At 45.2% G+C, this 24,000-nt stretch overlaps 1 protein-coding gene across 3 annotated transcripts in view; it reads left to right on the top strand.

The window, feature by feature from the left end:
- Window positions 1–19,233, top strand: part of hcn4 (hyperpolarization activated cyclic nucleotide-gated potassium channel 4) — a 76,334-nt gene extending 57,101 nt beyond the window's left edge. For 2 of the 3 annotated variants that reach the window (XM_076989424.1, XM_076989413.1), the window contains 2 exons: window positions 5,857–6,021; window positions 7,929–13,998. In XM_076989424.1, the coding sequence (XP_076845539.1) occupies window positions 5,857–6,021; window positions 7,929–9,625 (1,862 nt within the window). In that variant the 3' untranslated portion in view covers window positions 9,626–13,998. Of the gene's footprint in view, window positions 1–5,856; window positions 6,022–7,928; window positions 13,999–19,024 lie in introns of those variants that run through there. The other variant, XR_013125020.1, reaches the window with a different exon arrangement.
- The last annotated feature ends 4,767 nt before the right edge of the window (window positions 19,234–24,000 follow it).

Raw genomic sequence — 24,000 nt, 5'->3', positions numbered from 1 at the left:
AATAGCCATCGAATTGATGTGATTGGCATTTTAAATGACGTTATCGCAGTAATAGCACTGAATTAGGCTATGCTGGCCGTTCAAAACACAGATAAATAAATCACACCAATCACAGACAGGGATGATGCCGTGGACATGCGACTAGCAATATCATTCTACAGCTGTGAACGTTTAATGAACAAAAAGAGTGCAGCATGTTCTACCATAAAATGGTCCTGGTGTGATGATCTCTGTATGGCCAGTGATGACATCAGGTCAGTTTCAGTCTTTCTTCCGCCTCCGTAATATTGCTCATATTCAGTCTATGCATGGCCATCTTGGCCCCAAAATTATGCCTTACCACAATTTCTCCATCTTTGTCCTTCTCTCGCCACATTTACATTTGAACTTCAAATGTATCTCTTCTCTCTGTAACGTTTACATTTGAACTTCAAATGTATCTCTTCTCTCTGTAACGTTTACATTTGAACTTCAAATGTATCTCTTCTCTCTGTAACGCTTACATTTGAACTTCAAATGTATCTCTTCTCTCTGTAACGTTGACATTTGAACTTCAAATGTATCTCTTCTCTCTGTAACGTTTACATTTGAACTTCAAATGTATCTCTTCTCTCTGTAACGCTTACATTTGAACTTCAAATGTATCTCTTCTCTCTGTAACGTTTACATTTGAACTTCAAATGTATCTCTTCTCTCTGTAACGTTTACATTTGAACTTCAAATGTATCTCTTCTCTCTGTAACGTTTCCACTCTCCAATGTAATAACTTGCTGCATTGTTGATTTGACTCTGTGTTTAATTTGTTTTTGTCTGTTTTGCCTGATGTCTTTTGTCTTGATGTCATCTGAGTTTTGTTTTCTGTTTACTCTGTGGAAAGCGACATTGAGTATGAGAAAGGTACTATACAAATGAAATGTATTATTATTAATATTATTATTATTGTGATGGATGGTGATCTGTCCTGGGTGTTATCGTCTCTCCCCTTCCTGCATCCTGTGCAGTCATCCAGGGGCTGTGGTTTCAGGTTGAGAGGACGCTGCGTGTGATTGGCTGCTGCCTCTCACCAGTGTGTTGACTGGATATAAAGGCTGTGTAAATCATACATTTAGTTTCATGGGACCGGGGACAGAGGAGAGAGAGAGAGAGAGAGAGACAGTGTGTTTAAATAAGATTTTGACACATGGATGAATGCGTAATACAGCTGAAATGCTTAATACACCACCCAGTGGTGCTGTGCTGTGTGTGTTGTGTAGTGGTGCTGTACTGTGTAATGGTGCTTGTGTGGTGGTGCAATGGGTGGTGCAAAGTGGTGGTGCTGTGAGGTGGAGCTGGCCTACAGCCTGTTTTGAAGCTGCTCCTCCTGGCACCAGTGCAGTGCTGGGGGAGTTGGGGGAAGAGTAAGACCTGTGGGGAATCTGGGAGCAAACAGGAGTTAGAGGAGTTAGCCACTCATGAAATTAATTTATATAACGCCTCTGTGTGGGGTGTGTGTGTGTGTGTGTGTGTGTGTGTGTGTGTGTGTGTGTGTGGTGGATGTAGCTGTGTGTCAGGGAGGTGACTTGTAGAACAGCACTCTCTCTATTCATCCATGAGACCCTCCATTACACAAATGAGGAATTGAGGAAGAGTGTAATTCACATACACAAACACTTTAGAACATATGATTGGGTGGGGTGTGGGTGGGGGCGTGTCTCTGCGTGGTGAACATGATGAGGCAGGCTTTTCTTCAGCATGTTGGCACATGACAGCGTACACACACACACACACACACACACACACACACACACACACACACACACACACACACACACACACACTTTTAGCAGAGATCTGTGACTGTCAAAGGGAACGTTGCTACACACATTTATCTCTGTGTACTATTGGACTCCCTGTTCTTTATGAAGGTCAATCCCTTGTCGCAGGCTGTTCCTGCCCCCCTGACTAGATTCAGAGGGTAGAGAAAGTGCCTGTGGTCCCTCAGATCTGTGCTGTCATCTTGTGACTGGCCATCACCCTCCACTAGGTGCAGATAATCTGAGGACCACTAAAGGCAGTTAGAGTGAGATGTGCTATCACACCCCATCTAAGAATGAAGGAGAACGGAGATCTCTCTGTGTGTGTGTGTGTGTGTGTGTGTGTGTGTGTGTGTGTGTGTGTGTGTGTGTGTGTGTGTGTGTGTGTGTGTGTGTGTGTGTGTGTGCAAATATGCTGGTATGGCACTTCTTTCCCTCATATCTCTAGTTGGAGACTCCCTCCTTAGAAGTAACTCACTTGAGCAATGTTCCCTGTTTACCCCACTGTTTACCCCAACACTGATCACTCCTTGCCCCACTCCCAACACCACTCCCCAGGCCCTCCGCCCTGTGCTGCTCCATGGTGACGGGTCCACTGCACCCCCCCCCCCCACCAGCCCCCCCACCCAGCCTGCATCAGGCTCTCAAAGGTTAGTGTGTGTCTGCTCCACACACTCCAGATGACAGAGGCACCCTGAGATCTGCGAAGTCTGTCCAGCACCAATCTGGCCCAGACACCATACCTATCGACCACACGCTACAACAGCCTTAAAGCCATGAAGATGTCGCACCTGAGCAATACCAACACACACCAGCCAACCCCAGTAGCAGATCTAGTCAAATTAATTAGTCACCATTTCACACTGAATGTTTTGTTGTGGTTGTTTATTTTCACAAACAACATCACTCATCATTTTCACAAGTAGATATTTCCAAAATGGACACACACACACACACACACACACACACACACACACACACACACACACACACACACACACACACACACACACAGATTCCTTCCCATTATTCCTGTCTTGGGAGCATGCTGCAGCAATGATCATAGCAGGCAGGAGGCTCTGCAGGAGGTGGGGTTGTGAAGCTGGAACACACTGAGGGGGACCCAGCACTCCGAGTCTGGTCAGGATTTCACACCGAGTTTTGTCCTTCCGTTATTCCAATGAGTCGCCGGGCGGCCAATCCAGGAAGGAGCAGAAGCTCTCGTCCCAGGTGCCGACGTGAGCGATGTACTGCCCAGGGAAGTCGCGGGACGGAGTGAACAGGGACTAGAGGTCAGAGTGACTTTCCAAGCATGGAGGCAGGAGAAGCTCTCACAGCGGTGTGGCCTGCAGGCCGAGACCTGTATCTCCAAATGAAACCGGGAGAGTTTGAGACCCAAACACTCTCCAGCCCCGCGGGGATGAAGGCCCATGCCGAATCCCTGTCTTGGATTGAGTTCAAACAAAAGCTGACGTATCACCAGATAATATCTGCAGCATTTCAAATCAGATTAGAAAAGGAGGCGTTTTGGCAAATATTGTTTGACCCACTTTCTAATGATTTCATGTAAAAGTTCCCATTGCGATGGCTTTCTCTCCTACAACATCCCCATCAATCATGCAGGTGTTCCTTCAGCTGGCGCCTGACTTTATCAGAGCAGTGAAGTGGCTCAGTGCGTTTAGAGGAGAACACCGTACATTCACCCACTCAACTACTCCACTCAGCTTCTCACTCAGGCCTAAAAATATCGTTGTGCCTGTTGTGGTAAAAAAAATTTCCACGTGTGTTGTGGAAGACGCATTTAAATCCATCGTGCTATAAACTGCGCTGGCGTATCACAGCAGATCCGGCGATCCGTTATGCTGATCATTAATCCCACTACTCTGGTACCTGGCTCCGTGCATTTGAAACTGTTGATTATTTGTTCTGATGCCATGTTTTGTAGCTCCCCTGTCCCTGTCCCTGTCTCTCCCTCCCTCACGTGTGCCCTGAGCCAGCGACCCCCAGCTGGAGGAGATTTAAATGAGCTGAGAGCTCCTCTCTCCTCCCCTCGTCAGTAGGGATTACCCAGAGAGCAGATTACTCCCCACCCCAGACTCGCCTCTCTGGCAATACAGGACTACAGAGACACTCGCTTAAAGCACAGACAGTTGAGAAGTCACCCAAACATTTACCTGAACACATGTACACACATGGACACACATATATGCATATATGCCATAATCACTCATTCACATACAAACACACACACAAACACTGAAAATGGTGTGTGATAGTGTTATTTGTGATATTAAATAAACAGCAACAAAATGTTCAGTGTTGGACAGTGTGTGTGTGTGTGTGTGTGTGTGTGTGTGTGTGTGTGTGTGTGTGTGTGTGCGTGTGTGCGTGTGTGTGTGTGTGTGTGTGTGTGTGTGTGTGTGTGTGTGTGTGTGTGTGTGTGTGTGTGCGCAGCATGAGCTCGGGATGCACAGAATGGCCTCCCACCACAGTGTGTGGTGCACAGCACCAGGCAGAACAGTGGATTGAGGGACGTTAGTTGTTCCGGCGCCTGATGGGGCATTTGACTCTGGGTGCCTTGTTCTCCTGCTGTTCCCTGGCACATCACACATGGAGGAATAGAAAACCTGACCTCTGTGTCCCGATCGAGACGGAAACACCCCCCCCACAGTGAGCTGGGGATCCCCGTGGGAGCAGAGGAGAGGGCCGGCTGAGCCCCACACGGGCAGCCCACGAAGCCCTCATGGCGCAGCACTGTGGCCTTTTAAAATGGCACAAAATTCTCCTGATCCACCATGACAGATGAGGCTTGCCAGCCCTCTAAACTCTGAAAATGGTATTAAGTGCTTCAGCCCTGGATTACATAAATTTCGGAAATTACAGAAGTTTTGATGCAACAAGAAGAAATAAAAATCACACAATGATTAACTGGAGCTTCTTCTGATACACAGGTCCCGTGTTGATAGAGCGGTTCCATGTTTATAGAGCAGTCCCGTGGTGATAGAGCACTCCCGTGTTGATAGAGCGGTCTCGTGGTGATAGAAAACTCCCATGTTGATAGAGCAGTCCTGTGGTGATAGAGAGATCCCGTGATGATAGAGCACTCCCGTGGTGATAGAGCACTCCCGTGTTGATAGAGCGGTCTCTTGGTGATAGAGCACTCCCATGTTGATAAAGCAGTCCTGTGGTGATAGAGAGATCCTGTGATGATAGAGCACTCCCGTGGTGATAGAGCGGTCTCGTGGTGATAGAGCGATCCCGTGGTGATAGAGCACTCCCGTGGTGATAGAGCGGTCCCATGGTGATAGAGCACTCCCGTGTTGATAGAGCACTCCCGTGGTGATAGAGCGGTCCCATGGTGATAGAGCACTCCCGTGGTGATAGTGATCCTGTGTTCAGCCCCTGGGAGAGGTGATGCAAGGAAACATGAGCTGACAAGGCGGTTCTGCATGAAATTTTGGTGAGAAATGTGGAAACAAAATTCTTCTTGCACGGGTTCACCAAAGGTTCACGCAACAACAAAAAAAAAAGAATTGACATTGCATTACATTTGTGATGGACGGTGCCTCCTCCACCAGCCTCCTCCACCAGTCTCCTCCACCAGCCTCCTCCACCAGCCTCCTCCACCAGCAGCCTCCACCAGCAGCCTCCGCCAGGCGGTGGTGGAGTTCCACATGGCCTTTTGTTTACGGTTCAATTCCTGTTGCACATGTTCTGTGTTTTGGCCACTTGCCACACCTCCCTCAGGTGGTGTGTGTTATACCTCATTCTCCACACCACCTAGGAGGTGATGTCTATTTATAAGCTGTTTGTATTGTTGTTGTTGACCGACTGTCAGTCACTGATACGTTGGTTTTCGTTATTTGTGGACAGCAAGAAGATGATGATCTAGGCCAGAATGCCTTTATTTATTATACCCAGTTCAGAGAAATGTGTCTTTGTGAGCTGGATTCGGCGATTGTACAACACCCCTGGAGTCTACAGGGTTAAAGTATTTAAAACTATAAAAAGGTCGTGTGTGTCCAGCTAGATATATGTCTGCTTCTCCCTGTTTCTGATGCAGAGATCTGCCTGCTGACCCGAGGAAGACGTACAGCTAGTGTGAGAGCGGACACCTACTGCCGCCTGTACTCTCTCTCTGTGGACAACTTCAACGAGGTGCTGGAGGAGTATCCCATGATGAGGAGAGCTTTCGAAACGGTGGCCCTGGACCGCCTCGACCGCATCGGTAAGGCGCCCTCCGAAACCCTATTCCCTACTCAGCATCAAGGACCACTTAGCCTCAGGATTTGACAAGTTGTATGTATCATTTAAATAGCCTCGCTTTTGGAGAGATATGTGGGATAGAGGGAGGACATTTTGTGCTGGAATGGTAGAGCGTGGTTTTGTCAGTTGGCGGGTTTAACGTGTGGAACCTGCACAAGTTCTCCGCTGAAGGGCAGATTGACTAGCAAAAATTAATGGCTGTTGGTTCATGGGGTGCCTGACGTTTCCATAATGATAGACTTTATTGTCAGTTTAAATAGCAATACCTTTCATTAAAGTGTTTCATTTAAGCATTATAATGAATGTGAAAATTAACCTCTGGGACTGGAATAACATTAAAAAAACCCTACAAGATGGACTCAAACAGTGCAGAACTGAGAAGCCACTTGATGATACACAGGGAAAACTCAGAGACACAACAATCAAGCCTTGAAATATTGAAAACCTTTACTGGCATAATGCAGCAAAAATCACAGAGTTTGACAGGTCAGATCAAGCAAGAAAACAGATTAGCCGTGACGTTTTTTAAAACAGCTACTCTACATGTGGTAACATTTGGATTGTGCCATAAATGTAGAGCATCAGTGTTCTTCTGATTCATAGTTCTTCTGATTCAGTGTTCTTCTGATTCAGAGTTCTTCTGACGACTGGTGCTGCAGTGTTGTTTTCCTGCCAGTCTCTTGAGTATCCTGGTTTAACATGCTGCTGGGCTCATGGCCCAGTGTCGGCGCTGTCACCGTTGGCCATGTTTATGAGGCAACAAAGGTGCCAGCGCACCCCACACTGTAAACATGGGCACCCAGCACCGCCAGCCCACTCGCACTAACAACACGCTGAATCACTTCACACCCATCTGAAACTGTATACACAAGCTCACTGACTTGTTATGGGAGTAACACTACAAACACTAGGATGAAAGAACTGGCCTAAACAAAATTCATATCAGAAACCGGTAACACCAATCTGAGCACTAGCCCTGCTTCTGCTGTTTCCCACCTAGTTACTCCGTTGACCATTCATCCAAACACACCCGTTGTCACCGTGTTGTGTTGGCTCTCTGTCATTATGGAACCGTTTTCGGCGTCTGCGTCTCCATGGCCGCGGCGGGGACGGTGATCCTTCCCTTCCGTCATTAGCATCTTTCACATCCATCATGCAGCAGATACCAAACTTGGAAGAGTGCCGTGTGTCTGACTAGCCTGTACCCCCCCCCCCCCCCCCCCGCATTCCAGCATCTTGAGTTCAGGGCCATATTTACTTGGCGTACCCTCCCTTGCTCCTTTGTCTAGCACTCACCAATAAGAACTAGTCAAACGTGGGCCGGCTTGCCTGCAGGAGCCATCAGACCTCCTGCCGGGCCGCGCTATTTCCATGCTGACCACGCCCCTCCCAGCTATCAGCCCCTCGACCCGAGGTTCTCTCCAGAGCCGCGGGCCTGCTGAGTCTGTGCTATCGAAAGAAAGGGTGTTCAAGGTAGCGTTTGGTGTGAAAGCACAGAATGAAAGGTATTGAAAAGGAGACCTGATCATAGCGACTCTGTGCTCTTTAATATTCAGCATAGTGCCTGAGGGTGGATAACGTCCTTTGTTTGGAGGTTATTCAAAAAAGCAGTGATTATAATTCAGCTTTTTTTTTGTGGATGAGGGAAACTATACTGGTGAACAAGCTATTGCTGGAGGGCTTTGACTCAAGATTTCAAACAAGTCATTTACCAAGTATATGTGTGTTAGGTAATGATGCATGAACACTTAGAAAAGAGCTTTGGTGCAGACAAAACAAAGCTAATCGCATCTTTCATCTGGATCAATCATGATTGGTGTGTGGTTGTCTGGTGTGAAGTTTGATATTTTTTCATTTTCTTTCCCATAGGAAAGAAGAACTCGATCTTGCAGCACAAGGTCCAACACGACCTAAGCTCTGGTGTCCTCAACTATCAGGAAAATGAGATCATCCAGCAAATTGTCCAGCATGACCGGGACATGGCACATTGTGCCCACCTGATGCAAAACCAACGTCCACCTGCGCCTCCATCACCTACACCTGTGATCTGGGCCCCGCTCATCCAAGCACCCCTACAAGCAGCTGCAGCCACCACATCGGTCGCTATTGCCCTGACGCACCATCCTCATCTGCCTGCTACGCTCTTCCGCCCTCCGTCCTCTGTTCTAGGTTCAGTGAAAGACCCTCCTAGCCGCCTTAAGAGATTCCAGGTTATACCCACATCAACAGGTCCTGGTTCAGCTGGAGCCTCCCCTTCGAGCACCCCCTCAAAGCCTCGTGCTGGAGTAGATACCCCTCTCCTTGCATCCTTCCGTGCTCTCCACTCAACAGAACCACCTGGATCAGGAAGCACCGGCCAGAAGGTCCCTAGCAGCAGTGGGCCCACTGAGCCTGGGCCCAGTGGGGCTTCAGTATTCCCCACTAGCAGCTTCTGCATGTCTGGATCACCTACTACTAGTACAGCACAACTCCATGCTCCACCCAAACACAAACCACCCTGCCCCCCAAGTACCCCACCTCTATCTGGCTGTCTCCTTCAGCAAGGCAAGACTGGTGTAGCGCCATCCAGCTCTGGTGCTGGAACTTTGTCTGGGGCGGTAGGTGGAGCAGGGAGTGTAGCAATGGGTGGGTCAGTGGGTGGACCCGTCGGAGTTGGTTCAAGTGGACTTACCTCAGGTGGGTCTCCAGGAGGTACACTGGTTAGTGCTACATGTGGGATCTTAACCACAACATCTACTAATCATAGCTCTCTTTCCACTGGATCATTCAGTCAAGCTCAAAATCAGTTTGTCCACAGTCAACAGACCCTGAAGACCACCCAGATTGGTTCATTGCAACAGTTGGCAGGTGGGGGTGGCAGGACTTCTAGTGTGCTAAACCTCTTCCACACGCCCCCACCTGGATCTCCGTCCTCCAGCCAAACTCACATTGCCCAGGTCCCTGAAGGCTCTCCATCAAACACACAGTCCACCTTGTCCAGCTTACGCTCCAGCTGCCTACCCCAGCTGCCTTTAGAAAGGTCAGCATTGGCTTCCTTAGCTCAGTATGGCTCAGCTAATGCATCTCCCTGCTATACTCCGCTTGCACCCAGTCCTACTGTCCAAAGTCCTGTAATTGGAAGGACTTTTCACTACAGTGACCCCTCTAGTGCTGCAGGCTCACACAGCTCTCTGCTCCTGCCCCAGTCCTCCTGCCCTGGCCAGCTACCAGGTCACCATGCCTCGGGGACTGAATCTCCGCTAGGCCGCTTTTTAGAGGATATGACACTACTATCTAGCTCTCACCCCTCGCTAAGTAGAGAGGTGACACAGGTTTTGGGCCACTCCTCCCCACGATCCTCCATGGAACCTGGCTTCTGCCTCTCGCCTTTCTCCTCGCCGACCCTGACACCCAAGCCCTGCAGCTCCGTATCAGGGCACATTGCCCCTACTATTCAGACTTCCCCTGGGTCACGGCACCACATTCACCCCACAGGGACATCACCCTCACTTCCGCTCCGGAGGTCTTCCGAGGCCCGTCTGTCTGAACCTGAACCAATCTGTTCTAAGCTACCCTCCAATTTGTGAGGCTAGATCACACCCTCCTGCTCACCCTGGACTGAGTAATAACAATCTTCTTCTGTGTGACACTTTTCTTTCTTTATCTATATATCTAGACTACACTGTGTTTTAATCCTAATTATTTTAGATATCTAAATACTACTGTGATTTCAAAAAGAATAAGGCTTAACTGGGTAAATTAGAGCTCTAGATTACCCTTATTTTGTTTTGCTTTGTCGTTCTCTCTTTTTTACTCATTAAAATATATGTGGAAAAATATATTTAAAGATATGTTAACCAACTGATAGGAGGGTGTGAAATGCTAGGTATTTAAACTTTTGAGGAGGTCCATTTTATAGCTATGCCAAAAATAATTTGGTTGGTAGGTTTGAAATGGACATCACAGGAGGACTGTTTTGCAGGAATCTATGCACTGAAGCCTGCATGTAAAAACTGACTTTTTCTGTGTTCAAATTTACCTTTTTAGTCAAAAAAGATCATGTGCTTCTGAAGAGCCAATCTCTTTTATCACTACGCCCTATCCAGGATCACATATTGTTGATCCTTAAATGTATCTATTAAATTATATGTATTCATTGTATAAAAGAAGAGAATTTAGGCAAAACCAAAAAGATTTTTTGCTTAAGCAATTAGTACTCTTTTGGCTAATACATTGTTGATTTTCTTTTCAACCACAGTATTGCAGTAATATTGGAGTGAAGTAATCTTCACTGGGGAGAACAGAGGAAAACGTTATAGAAACAGGGAGTCTTCAGGAGTGTCCTAACAAATGAAATGCTGTCTTCCAGGTTCATATGGTAGGTGTTGGACATGAATGGCATTACTATGATATATAACATGAAAGAAAGTGTGTGTGTGTGTGTGTGTGTGTGTGTGTGTGTGTGTGTGTGTGTGTGTGTGTGTATGTGTGTGTGCGTATCAGTGTGAAAGAGTGACTTTTCTGAAATGGCTTAATGCAATCAGCAATCTTTTTTGACTGACCAGGATTAGTTTTGCCTTTTTACAAGAAACAAGAACTTCCATTGAAACCTTTGTGTAGAAGTTTCTAACATAACATTTTCACTCCATACACAAGATCACCAGAGCCAGCAACAAGCTAACCATACATGATCTTAATGGATGTAGCATAATTTATTCAATAGCCTTTGGTCAAAAAAGAGTGATTCTTTTTCTTTAATTGACAAAATCTTTTTGCATTTATTTGAGATTTATCATCCCTAGCTGCTAGCAGATTAAGTTAGGATGGGGTTTAGTAAGATGAATGTATTGTAGAATAAACGCTGGGCATTATCAGGAACATGGGCTGTCTCATGGCAGCTCCTGAAAAGGCTCAGTAGAAAAATAATTGAAATCCCTGTGTCTCCCCAAGAATTGTTCTAGATGACATGCAAACATGCCAGGCTTATCTCTGTATTACTCGCTCCCTCCCTCACACAAAACCAGACACTTGCGTTAGCCTTTTCTGATCCAGCAGGCTCTCTATCAAAGACGTGCCACTCAGATACAGTGTTGTGATGTAACGAGGAACACTCACACCTCCTTGTGAGCCCCCTGACCTTAGTCTATCTTTACAGACTAATGCACAGTGCCATTACTATCCATCTAGCAACTCAAGAAATACACAAAATAATGTTAAATCTGCGTTTAGAAAGCAGCTGTATGTAGAGTGCTTGACAGATATTTTCCCAACTGCATTGTAGAGCTATCTCTTCATTCATATTCTAGAATATGCTTTTTGTTTGTTTGTTTCCTAAAATAAAGTCTGTCAAGTGTCTGGTTGCTAACAGGGTAACAGAGTTTGCTGTGTAAGACATCGTTTTTCACAAATGCAAGCTACTTTTCCTTTGGTCTACAAGATGCTTGACTCTATTGTGACAGAAAATAGATAATGACTGCAAAAAATAAAATAAAACCTCTGTTTGTCAAAGTGAAAAGATGGCTGAAACAAACAAACAAAAACCTGCACACCCAAGAAAACCAGAAGTTGTAAAAATCTTCAAACTTCTGAGTGGCTAGGGCATTGGCAGAGATGGAGGTGCAAACGCAACTGGACACTGATGTATTGAGGGGGTGATATAGAGGGACAGACCGGCTGGGCCTGCCATGTAGAACAGGACCCCTGAGGGCCACTCCACATGATCAGGGCGTAGTGGGGAGGCCCCCCTGAGAGGCAGTTCCACTGCAGGTTATGATTGTTCCAGGGCACTTGTGGAAATTTCAGGAGAAGGCCAAGTGTCGATTGCGTTATTGGACACAGCTTTGGGAGGTTTTGAGAGCTAGTTAGACAGTTCTTTCTGTATCTCCTGAAAAAAAGAGCTAAAAAAAAGAAAGTTGAACCTCAGGGGTCGATGGCAGTGGAGGACTCCAATCTGGAAAGACTGCAGAGAAAAACAGCAAGTGAGAGAGAGTGATTGATTAGAGGGTAGTCTGACCTGACCGAGAAACCTGGTCATTAGCAGAGATAAGGAGTGCAGTGCATCAATAAGTCCTAGCAGCAGCTGTCATTCAGCCATAGCTGTCACTCTGGCTGTGGCTCTTGACTGGACTCACACCTCTATTAGACTCTAAACCCCATGTTCCCACCGTGTGCTACACTGTGGAACCCACATGACTGTCAGAAATTACAGTCTGACAGAAAGCATAAGCATAATTCTGCACTGCCCTTTTAACTGTAGAACTTATAAAAAAAAAAACCCTTAACTTTAACCTACAGGTTACGTCCTCGCAATGTGAGCTGTGATACGTTAATCCGTTTGCTGATGAGAGGACAAAGGAGCAAAATGTTTTGCCACCGTTGCCTTTCGCTCATGGAAGTCGCACACAAGCAGTTCACTGGTTTCCATGACGAGCCAAACCTGGAGAGAGCTCATGTGGTGGTGGTCTGTATATATTTTTTTCCGATCTACGGCCGCGTTCGGTACACAGCGCAGTGTGGTTCCTGGACGCTCCATGCCTCGGTCCCGCTCTGATCCGTGCCATGAGGGAGCACTCTGGAAGAAGCACAGTAGACACTAATGAAATCACTGGCGGTGGTTGAGGATTAGATTGTGCCCCAGCAGGCCTGAACCTCGGAGACGAGGGTCCAAGGGAGACGCAGAGGTGCACGTCGGCTGGCACCCGCGTCTCACGCTCCTGTGCCAGGAGTCGTTCGGGGCCCTGTGATTAACGGAAACCTGGCAGCAGGCGTATGTGTAGCATCTGTGGAACCCAGGATAACGGATGCACTCCTCACTGGCTCCATTGTACCTCAGATGCTGGTCCCCTCTGTGAAGTCATGAGCTCAGACTCGTGACATCAGCATTTCTGACTCCTGTGTTCTTCTACGTTAGTGGTAATGCGACTCTGAGCATGACTCAAGTTTCCTTTGGAATGGCTGTGACCATGACAGGAGTTTTATAAGTCTAGGGATCTTAGAGGTCTTGTCCAGAATATGCCAGGCAATAGTGCCAACCCAACATCAGGATCACGAGCTGCTATCCACTGTTGAGAAAAGAGAACGTACACACTGTGGCATGTTATGGACTATACCAGGAGTGCCCATCTCCCATCCTGGAGATCTAGCACCCTACAGACTTCAGTTCCAACCCAAATCTAGAACACTTGATCCAGCTAACCAAGCCCTTCAGTAGCACATGAATTTTAGAGCCTGCCATGTTGGAACGGTACTCTGCAATGTGGTAGGTCTCCATGTGGTAGATTACACAGAGTGGGGCACCCGTGGGCGTCACAGTATGCAAATAACTGAAACCCTTGTTCTGTTTTGGCCCTGTGCTAATTGGGCACATGTGACAGTAACAGCAACTTTTCCCAGGCGCTGGTAGGAACTCCCATGGCCCGGTAAGGCTCTACGTACTATAGTAACTGCCTTTGAATAATCTCCCACAGAGTTAAACATATCCCCGCAGGCTTGGATTGGATTCCATTTACCTCTGTAAGATTAGATAACTCTGATTTAGCACTGAGAATCTGACTGTATATACCTCCTGTTAGAATTACAGATTTAAAGATTAAGTCCTTTTGATTATAATCCATATATAGGTTGGTTGAAGGGGTTCTGGTGTGTATCAGTAAGAATAACCCTGAGAAAGGAGTGTGAATTTACAATGACTCCCTATCATCTCTTCCTGGTTTTGGGTGGTTTTGACAGGGATCACATGAGGGCTTACACACTGCTTTTCTTAGCGTCATTTTTGAAATGTAAGTCATTTACAAACATGTTGAATTTCAATGTATATTTATGTAAACAGATTTCTATACAATATATAAACACACATATATAAATATATATTTCAATAGGTCTTATTTATTTTTCTGCATTCATTTTACCATATATTATTACACTGTTCATGACACCATTTAAATGTTCACAGTATTATCATTGCTGGGTATTTCTTAAGAAAAAGGCATACTGTTAGCATTGCATAATCTTTTTAATGAGGGAATATTTGCTAAGTCCCCATGCTTTACACATGCAGCTGATCACTTTCTGTGTTTTTTTTTTCATGAATTGCATTGACAAATGCCCCCTCCCAAAAAGAAAAGAAAAATACTCTTGTGAGCAAGAGGATATTTCTGATGTTCAATTAGAAAATATTAATGTATTACTTTGGGTTTTTTTTGTTTGTTTGTTTGTTTTATTTCAAATGATAATCATGAGAAATAGCAATAAGTATGTTGTACAGGTGTGGCGAAGCGAAGCTCTGATGATCTGGGGGCAGTAACATGTCCGTACACATCCACTGTGGGGCTGAACTGATGTCTGTGGTTGGCTTTGCAGATGGAGGCATCTGCAGAGAGAAACCACACAGGCCTGATGATAAGCACACTGGATCTTATTAAAAGGTTTCAATTAAAAAAGAATTACTTCAGTTCAGTTTCTTCCTTTCTGATTGACGTGGTTATTATGTGGCTAAAATAACCAGTCCAGCAAACGCAAGTGCACTTTGCAACCATGAAATGAAATGAAATGTACCATATTTTATCAATTGTAATTTTTCACCACAATCAAAATTTGTTCTTCACATTTGCCCATCTGTGCAGTTAGAACACACACACTAGTGATTACTAGGGGGCTGTGGTGCACACATCCCCAGAGCAGTGGGCAGCCCTAGCCCAGTGCCCAGGGAGCAGTTGGGGTTAGGTGCCTTGCTCAAGGGAACCTCATGAACCTCATGGCCTCAGGCCTGGGAATTAAACCCACGACCCTCCTGTCACAAGATCAATTCCCTACCACGGGCCCATGATTGCCCCAACCATGGGAATGAATCGAAGTGCACTCACACACAGAACACACCGTGTACCAGAATCATCCTTAACACACACACCCAGAACATACCATGTACCGGGACCTCCACTCACACACACCCAGAACATACCATGTACCAGAGTCACCATTAACACACACACACCGAAAATACCACATACTGGGACCTCTGCTCACACACACACCCAGAACACACCATGTACCGGGACCTCCACTCACACACACACCCAGAACAGACCATGTTCCGGGGCCAGCAATCTTATCTGATTTCACTTGTGTTAATTAGTCTGTATTAGTCCTTAAACAGTGGTTCACATTTTCCGTGCTGGCTCTGTGCAGATCAGACAATACATTCCAGACTGTACGTCCCTATATTGTACACAATACAAAATACTATTCCACATCCTCTGCTATCATTCTGTTTATCACTCCCTACTCCCTCCATCTTCTTTTCTCTCACCCTTTTCTCTGTCTCATCTATAGTATGTCCCCTCGTTTTCACACACACGTACACACGTGCGCTTCCTTTTGCGACTCTTAGGAGACACGTGAGGCTTTGCAGCTCGGAGCACGGCCTTGGCAGGCGTAGGGGAAGCCGAAGGGTGTAGCTCTGCCCCCGAGAGCACTCTGCCATCTGCCTCATTAGAATTCCCCCTTCAGCTACCCTTCCCTCCCTGTCCCAACAGCTCATTCAAAGTGAAAAGCCTTTGTTTTAGATTGTCTGTTGTAATTACCGAGGATTCTCTTCTCGTGACAACGGGCAAGCAATGGGGGAGGTTGTGGGTATTTGTGTGGGTATTTGTGTGCTCGTGTGTGCGCGTGTGGTGACCTCCTGCAACAAGGTCAAAGATACAGCCACTAGCCTACAGACCAGAGTCAAAAATAGTCAGAAAGCTTGAATGACCGAGCCTTGTCCGATAGATAGATTGCTTTCCCTCTATTGACTTGGAGATGACAGGACTTGGGTGACATGAGGAGACAGCACTGGAAGAGATCAAAAGACTTCAAATATCTATAGGCCATGGTTCCAGCATCACTGCTATTAATGATTTATATGTATGTGATACTCTATGTGCTCTCTAAATTAAATAGCTAGGTATTATCCAAACAAGCCTTAGAATAGCCAGTACTACTGCAAATAATTACCAACCTACAACTAAAGCATAATAATAATGACAGAAGAAATTATCCTACCTTCAAGAAAACTATGAAAAGCAAGCATTTAGGGGGTGATTCCTGTTTAGGCTATGGAGGAGGCGTGGCTTGTCTTGTCTAGGTCACAGGTTTCGTAAGCACAGTAGAGAAGAATACCCACTCTGATACAATGTGGTAGCGCGAAGAGAAGACATATTTTTAGATACTTCCTATTTTTAGGAGTTTGGCTGGGGTTAGTGTGGAGTTAGTATGGGGATGGTGTGGGGTTAGTGTGGGGTTAGTATGATGTTAGTGTAAGGTTGGAATGGGGTTAGTGTTGGGTTAGTATGATGTTAGTGTGGGGTTGGTATGATGTTACTGTGGGCTTGGTATGGGGTTAGTTGGGGTTGGTGTGGGGTTGGTATGAGCTTAGTTGGGGTTGGTACGGGTTTGGTGTGGGGTTGGTATGGGGTTCGTTTGGGTTAGTATGGAGCTGGTATGGGGTTAGTATGAGAATAGTGTGGGCTTGGTGTGCCATATGTCTGCAGGGTTGGCCCAGTGCTGCTGGCAGTTTTTGGAGCTGCAGGGATAATCTGCTGTGGGCCTGTTTGGGTCAAATGATCCAGTAATTAATCTCCCTGCAGTGCCACAGGAACCGCAGGAGACAGGTCTGTTGCCATACCACACTCTACTGCCCCCCTCTATACCACCCTCTACTGCCCCCCTCCATACCACACTCTACTGCCCCCCCTCCATACCACACCCTACTGCCCCCCTCCATAACACACTCTACTGCCCCCCTCCATACCACACCCTACTGCCCCCCTCCATACCACACCCTACTGCCCCCCTCCATAACACACTCTACTGCCCCCCTCCATACCACACCCTACTGCCCCCCTCCATACCACACTCTACTGCCCCCCTCCATACCACACTCTACTGCCCCCCTCTATACCACTCTACTGCCCCCCGCTATACTCCACTCTACTGCCCCCCTCTATACCACAGTCTATTGCCCCCCTCTATACAACATTATACTGCTCCCCTCTATACCACACTCTACTGCCCCTCTATACCACACTCTAATGCCCCCTCTATACTCCACTCTACTGCCCCCTCTATACCACACTCTACTGCCCCCTCTATACTCCACTCTACTGCCCCCTCCACACCACACTCTACAGGCCCCTCCATACTCCACTCATCTGCCCCCCTCTATACCACCCTCTACTGCCCCCCTCCACACTCTACTGCCCCCCCTCTATACCACACTCTACTGCCCCCCGCTATACTCCACTCTACTGCCCCCCTCCACACTCTACTGCCCCCCCTCTATACCACACTCTACTGCCCCCCTCCATACCACACTCTACTGCCCCCCTCTATACTCCACTCTACTGCCCCCTCTATACTCCACTCTACTGCCCCTCTATACCACACTCTACTGCCCTCTCTATACTCCACTTTACTGCCCCCTCTATACCACACTCTACTGCCCCCTGTATACTCCACTCTACTGCCCCCTCTATACCACACTCTACTGCCCCCTGTATACTCCACTCTACTGCCCCCTCTATACCACACTCTACTGCCCCCTCTATACTCCACTCTACTGCCCCCTCTATACCACACTCTACTGCCCCCTCTATACCACACTCTACTGCCCCCTCTATACTCCACTATACTGCTCCCCTCTATAGCACACTCTACTGCCCCCCATCCATACCACACTCTACTGCCCCCTCTATACCACACTCTACTGCTCCCCTCCTTACCACACTCTACTAAACAAATGAAAATTGTTTTTTTTTCTAGTGGTGTCTCAGGGGAACACGGGATTAGGGTGAAATCTGTGTATATAAAGAGATTAATCTTAAGTATGAAGCAATTCAGAAAGCAAAGTAATAACATATGGTGGTACGTGTTGTGTAGCTCACCTAGCAGAGCAGGAAGGATATACTACTTTGGACACCAAGGTCATGGGTTTGTCTCCCATGGAGTGTGTGCATACACACACACACATACTGGTAGCTGTGTAAATCACTCTGGGTAAGTGTCTGACAAATGCCCTGAAAATACTAGTCATGTGATCATACAATGTATTTAATTGTATACTCACACTTCGTATCACTCTGATGCCAAAAATCAAAGAAATCATGTGGACTTTTTGAGAACTATGTCAGTCAAACATACCGTAGCATGTACCCTCTCTCTCTCTCTATCTCTCTCCCTCTTTCCCCATCTCCATCTCTCCCTCTCTCTCTTTCCCTATCTCCATCACTCCCTCTCTCTCTCTCTCTCTATCTCTCTCCCTCTTTCCCCATCTCCATCTCTCCCTCTCTTTCCCTATCTCCATCACTCCCTCTCTCTCCTTCTCTGGCAAGCAATGCACTAGTGCACTCTGACATTCAGTAACTACTGCACATCCGCATTAGGGCTTTCAGCTCACCATGAAATCCCGCCACCAAAGCCTGCTAACATCTGCCACTCTCAAACACTGTCTGTGTGCCAGACGTGCGCTATAACGCATGATTGTGCTGCTGAATTATTACCAGCTCCGTCTGAACTCCCGGGACGCCGCTGGCGTATGGGGAGACGAGACTGGGAGCTGGTTGAAGCAGGTCCACTTCTCTACTGTTGGGGATTATCAGAGGACAAAGGGATTTCTGCTACTGCTGAAAATTACTCAATGTACATGTTGTCTTGAAAGTTCTGACTAAATGTTCCCTTAGAAATCTATGCAGACTTCGGCAGAAGTTATAAATATGTGTTTGGAAGTTAAAATGCTGTATGCCTACTTTGAACAAGAACAACAACAATTTAACATTTAATAACATCATCAAAAACATAGGAAAGGCATGTTAACGTTTGGTACCCTTCAGAGTACATCCAATAAAACAGGTTATGTATTTGTATATGATAAGATTTTTGAATTATTAGGGGCTTTGGATCAGGACAATGTGCTGTCTCTCTTTCTTTGTTTCAATATGTAAACAACAAATCAGGCCACAGAGTTCGGACTCTGCAAAAACCCTTGACACGGAGCAAAAATGCTGAGCTGGGACTGCAATTCGGCCTGAGGCTGCACGGATTTCTACAGAGAGAAATCTGGTAAACTTTATAAGGTAAAAGTGGAAGAAAGTAGGAGAGAGAGAATGTGTGTGGGGGTGTGTGTGCACATGTATGTGCATGCATATGTGCGTGCAAGTGTGTGTGTGTGTGTGTGTGTGTGTGTGTGTGTGTGTGTGTGTGTGTGTGTGTGTGTGTGTGTATGTGTGTGTGTGTGTGTGTGTGTGTGTGTGTGTGTGTGTGTATGTGTGTAATAAAAGGACAAAGTGTACTTAACCCTGTAAGAGGGAAGCTAGTGTGCAGGGCATCGTTTGCAGTGTGTGGAGTGGAGAGGGATAACTCCATATGAGCCCTTTGGGAAATGTCAGAACAAGGAGGGGTGCAGAAAGAACGATCCTGCTGGTCACCAGACCCTGCCTGAGTCATCCATACTCAAGCCCATCTTTAGAGAGTGTGTGTGTGTGTGTGTGTGTGTGTGTGTGTGTGTGTGTGTGTGTGTGTGTGTGTGTGTGTGTGTGTGTGTGTGTGTGTGTGTGTGTTACAGAGAGACAGACACAGAGTGAGAACAGCTGTTGTTTCATCTCAAAACATACAGCACATTAAATCCATCAGAGACATCAACTAATGGAACCAGTGATATCTTGGCTTACTGACTATGCATGCAAAGATTAAACCTTCTTCTCAGATATTATAATGGGTGTCTTTGCTGTCTTAGTGATGCGTAAAGAATTTATGCTCTTTTTCCTTGAATACGCAATGGTTGATTTGAATAACAACATCTCGTTTGTTGCAGTTAACCATAATATGTCAGAATCCTGTATGTTAGAACCCTGTCTGTTAGAACCCTGTCTATTAGAACCCTGTCCATTAGAACACTCTCCATTAGAACACTCTCCATTAGAACCCCCTCCATTTAACCCTGTCCATTAGACCCTGTCCATTAGAACCCTTTTGAATGGGGGCAGATTTTGTCACAGTCAAGTTTGCATAACACAAATAGGCGTTTATTATTTATGAAACAAATCGGAATGGAGCACATGAAATGAGAAACAACTACAAACAACAGAGCAGGTAGCAATCTATTAAGGCCCCAGATGGCGTGGGCTGAATGCGTAAGGCCTACACTGGGTTAAACACCGACCGAACACAAAACACAAAACACAGACTTAAGTACACACGTTAACAAGGACCATTACTAAAGACAGGTGTAATAAATGACCGACTAATAAGCTCACAGCAGACACACACTCACACACACTGCCAAGGCAGGACTCACACACAAGAGCCACATGCCGAGAGCGGCGTGGACTGGGGTGAGGGGTGAAGTAAGGGGCAATTACAGGCATACGTGCACACACAGGGGCATCTAATGACACAGATGACTGAAGCCATCCCAAACATGTTTACTTATGTATTAGTCATAAAAATGACTTTGATGCACCAAAATAAAAACAAACAAAAAAACTAGTGCATTTGAGACTCTTGTTACTTTAATCTTCTTTGGTCACACTCATCCAATTTATTCGGAGCCTCTATATGCAAACACACTTTTCATAGCATGTGGAAAGGGAACCATACCAGTAATCTCTTCTAATTAAACTTGGCTGAAGTCACTGACAGCCCCAACGAGTTCTCATTTCTGCACATATTAATGTGACATAGAAAATGTTCATCAAATTAGCAGATTTACAGCACCCAGACTGATCAAGCCCAGCCGACTTTCTACAAAAGATCTGTTGCTGTGGCTATATCTAGCTGATTCTTAGCCTCAGCCCAGATACTCACACTTTCACTCACCCTTTGACTAGCAGGTACTCATTCATCTGATGTCCCATCCTGATTACTTTGAAATGGTGATTAATTATATTGAATTTGAATTTTCATTTGTGTTAATCATTGCAGATTATGCTGGGTAGGTTTATTTAACTGTGTAATGGATTTATGTTGTGGAGTATTATCTTGTAGAATAGATGACTTAATTTGTAGTTTTAGTTTATTTCATTTATTTCATTTTCATTTTATTTTTCTTAGTTAAACTGTCCTTTTGACCTTTCGTGTCATGAATATCATCACACAATGAATGAACACTGTTTCATTTCCTGCTGTTATTTCACATCACCTGTGATAGCTCATCTTCCACAATGCACATGTTCATTGAGTCCTGAAATTTTACAAATGAAATACAACGTAATTGTGGGCAAAATACATTTGGGAATAAAATGTTATCACATCATCTCAAAGTGGAACTTTTTTAATATCTGAAGTCAGATCTTTGCTTACAATTATGCTTTCCTCAAGCAGATGTGCAAGGCCCCGTGTAAACCATCTGAATGTGTTGACGCTCCACTAGACAGCTTCAGCTCAAACATTGTTAGCAGTATGGATGAGATTGCAGCAGTTATAGTTAAAATAATTTCATGGCAGCAGAATGCACCACTGGGAAATGCTACTGCAGTTCAAACCCTAAAGCGAGACTCAAGGCTGAACACAGTAGGTGTGAAACAAAACTTATGCATTACAAAGAAATATCCAAAGCTGCTTAATTACAATATGATATGTAAAGCTAAATAATTCTTTCTCTCCAGCATTGTCACCACATTTGACAAACTAACAAGCTTATATAAACCTACGGCCTCTGAATTAATATCAAATTAATGAAAGTACTATGGTCCCTTTTTTAGCACAAATTCATAATATCAGACAGGCCATTGCCATGTCTATATTCGCCTTTAAGCCAGAGTCTCCATCATCACCATGTAAACATACGATTAAATGTCCCACTTTAGTTCTATTACCATTTAAATATGAATCAATTCAGTGAATTACCTCAAATCATTCACTTGCAGCCTTGACACCGACCGTCCCGACCAGCTTTTTAAAGAATGTGGTTCACCTCCCACCTGACCCTTTTCCTAACCTACTAACAACTGCAGCAGTGAAGCCTCTCATAACAAAAGGAATAATCCGCAATCATTTCTGTTAAGTAATTACAGACCCATTTCAAATCATCCAACCACTGGGAAAAAATCTACTCGCCTTAAATAGCTATTCTTAAATAGCTGTCTAGACAAATTTCGGTGAGGATTTGAGCCTACTTATAGAACTGAGACTGCTCTAATTAAGGTAATTAATTACAATTGTTTGAATATAGATTCTAGAAAAAATTTATAGATTTTAGTTCTGCGAAAATTCAGTGCTGCCTTTAATACCGTTTACCACAGGATCCTTATAGACAGAGTTTGACAGGATTTTTATAGACAGAGTTTTAACAGTCCTAAAATGGTTTAGTTCATACCTGCCACTACATTGCCTCAACCGAAAATAATGATTCTGAAATAGTGCTGGTGACCTGGGGTGTTCCCCAGGGTTCAACACTTGGGCCATTCTTATTTAAGGTATACAAGCTTTCTCTTGGTAAAACCTTTTTATGGGATATACTTACTACAGCTATGCTTACAACATTCTGCACTGCACCCCTAGACTTACTTTGTAAGTGCCCTGCACACATCTATTGAATGAAGTTTGAATGTTTAAAAGTTTGAAGGAAAATAAACAGAGATTACAATATTTGGGGACAGCAGAGGTGCTGGCTAATTGACCTTGAAAGACTTCATATCTACAGAGTTAGCTCTTAACATTGCAGTACTAACAGGCTCTGATTTATTAGACTCTTATCTATTATCATACCAATCGTATTATACTAAATCAGAATTTTACCAAAATCGTTTGGCTATTTCCTGACCTAGAGACTCACCTATGCTTTTATCTTTAGCAAAAATAACACAATTAAATTACTACTTTAATTTCTAGCAACAATAAAAATAAGAAAAAGAAGAAGAAAAAAAACTACTGTAATAGTAACAGTCTCCAAAAGGGACTCCTAAAAAACAATAAGACTCATTTGATTAAAAATACAGCTGCCAGAGTTCTTACTGGAAGCCAAATGTGGGAACACATCACTAGAAAACTATACGGTTGGAAGTGGCCCTAGTCCAAAACCAAAACCATCCCAAACCTTGTCACCTTGTGGAGGTGCAAGGCCTGTCTCTATGATTTAGTTCTTTCCTGGAGTGTCAGTATAACGCTTACGGTATTAGCTGTAGAGAGGAGCTCACGTGCGAGGTGGTTCCAGCTCGTGACCCGCGTTTTGGCTTTACTTCACCGCAAGAAGAAGTTCCACAAGTATGAGATGTTTGACGCAGCGGTCATAAGTGTTTGAATGAAGTCTGTGTTTGGTAAGGAATACTGTATCAACATAACAGAGAGAGCGAGAATGTGTATGCACAGTTAGTGGGAATGCTGTGTTCTGTTATTTTGTTGCCCTATTGGGATCACAGGCAGCCTATTAAAGTCCGGATTTTTAATGGCTGTTGAGATTTGGTCACGTGGACATTTATGAATTCATGCTTACGGCTATTGTTTTGTACTCTTTGCCTCTTGTTTCGTTCTCTTCCTTGTTTTCTGTCTGTCTCTGCTTGGCTGTGTAGAGTGTTGCCGTGTGATTAGTTTATATAATATATGTTAGTTTATGCTGTTGAGAACTGTTGAGCTGGGCAGTTTTGCTTTGAAGTGGAACGAACTGGTTTAACATCATCTTTAACGGGGCAGCGTCTGTCTCTCTCTCTCTCATTCCTTCTCTCTGTTTCTCTCTCTGTCTGTCTGTCTCTGTTTCTTTTACTGTCTACTCCTCTTGGGCATCATAGCTACTGCTTTGTGAGACAGTGTGACTAACTATCTGTGTCCAATCAAGACGTGGAAAGTACTAGCACTGAATTACCTAGACACCATAGCAAGGGAGTCGTAGTTTAAATATTTTTCTGCAAAAATACAACTTGCACAACTGCAACACCCACACTTGCATGCCCGCACACATACACACACAGGGATACACACGCACACATACACACCAACA

Source organism: Brachyhypopomus gauderio, chromosome 2 (genome assembly GCF_052324685.1).
Source record: "Brachyhypopomus gauderio isolate BG-103 chromosome 2, BGAUD_0.2, whole genome shotgun sequence".
Taxonomy (NCBI): domain Eukaryota; kingdom Metazoa; phylum Chordata; class Actinopteri; order Gymnotiformes; family Hypopomidae; genus Brachyhypopomus; species Brachyhypopomus gauderio.
Note: the sequence above shows the minus strand (reverse complement) of the source record. Positions and strands in the feature narration are given on the sequence as shown.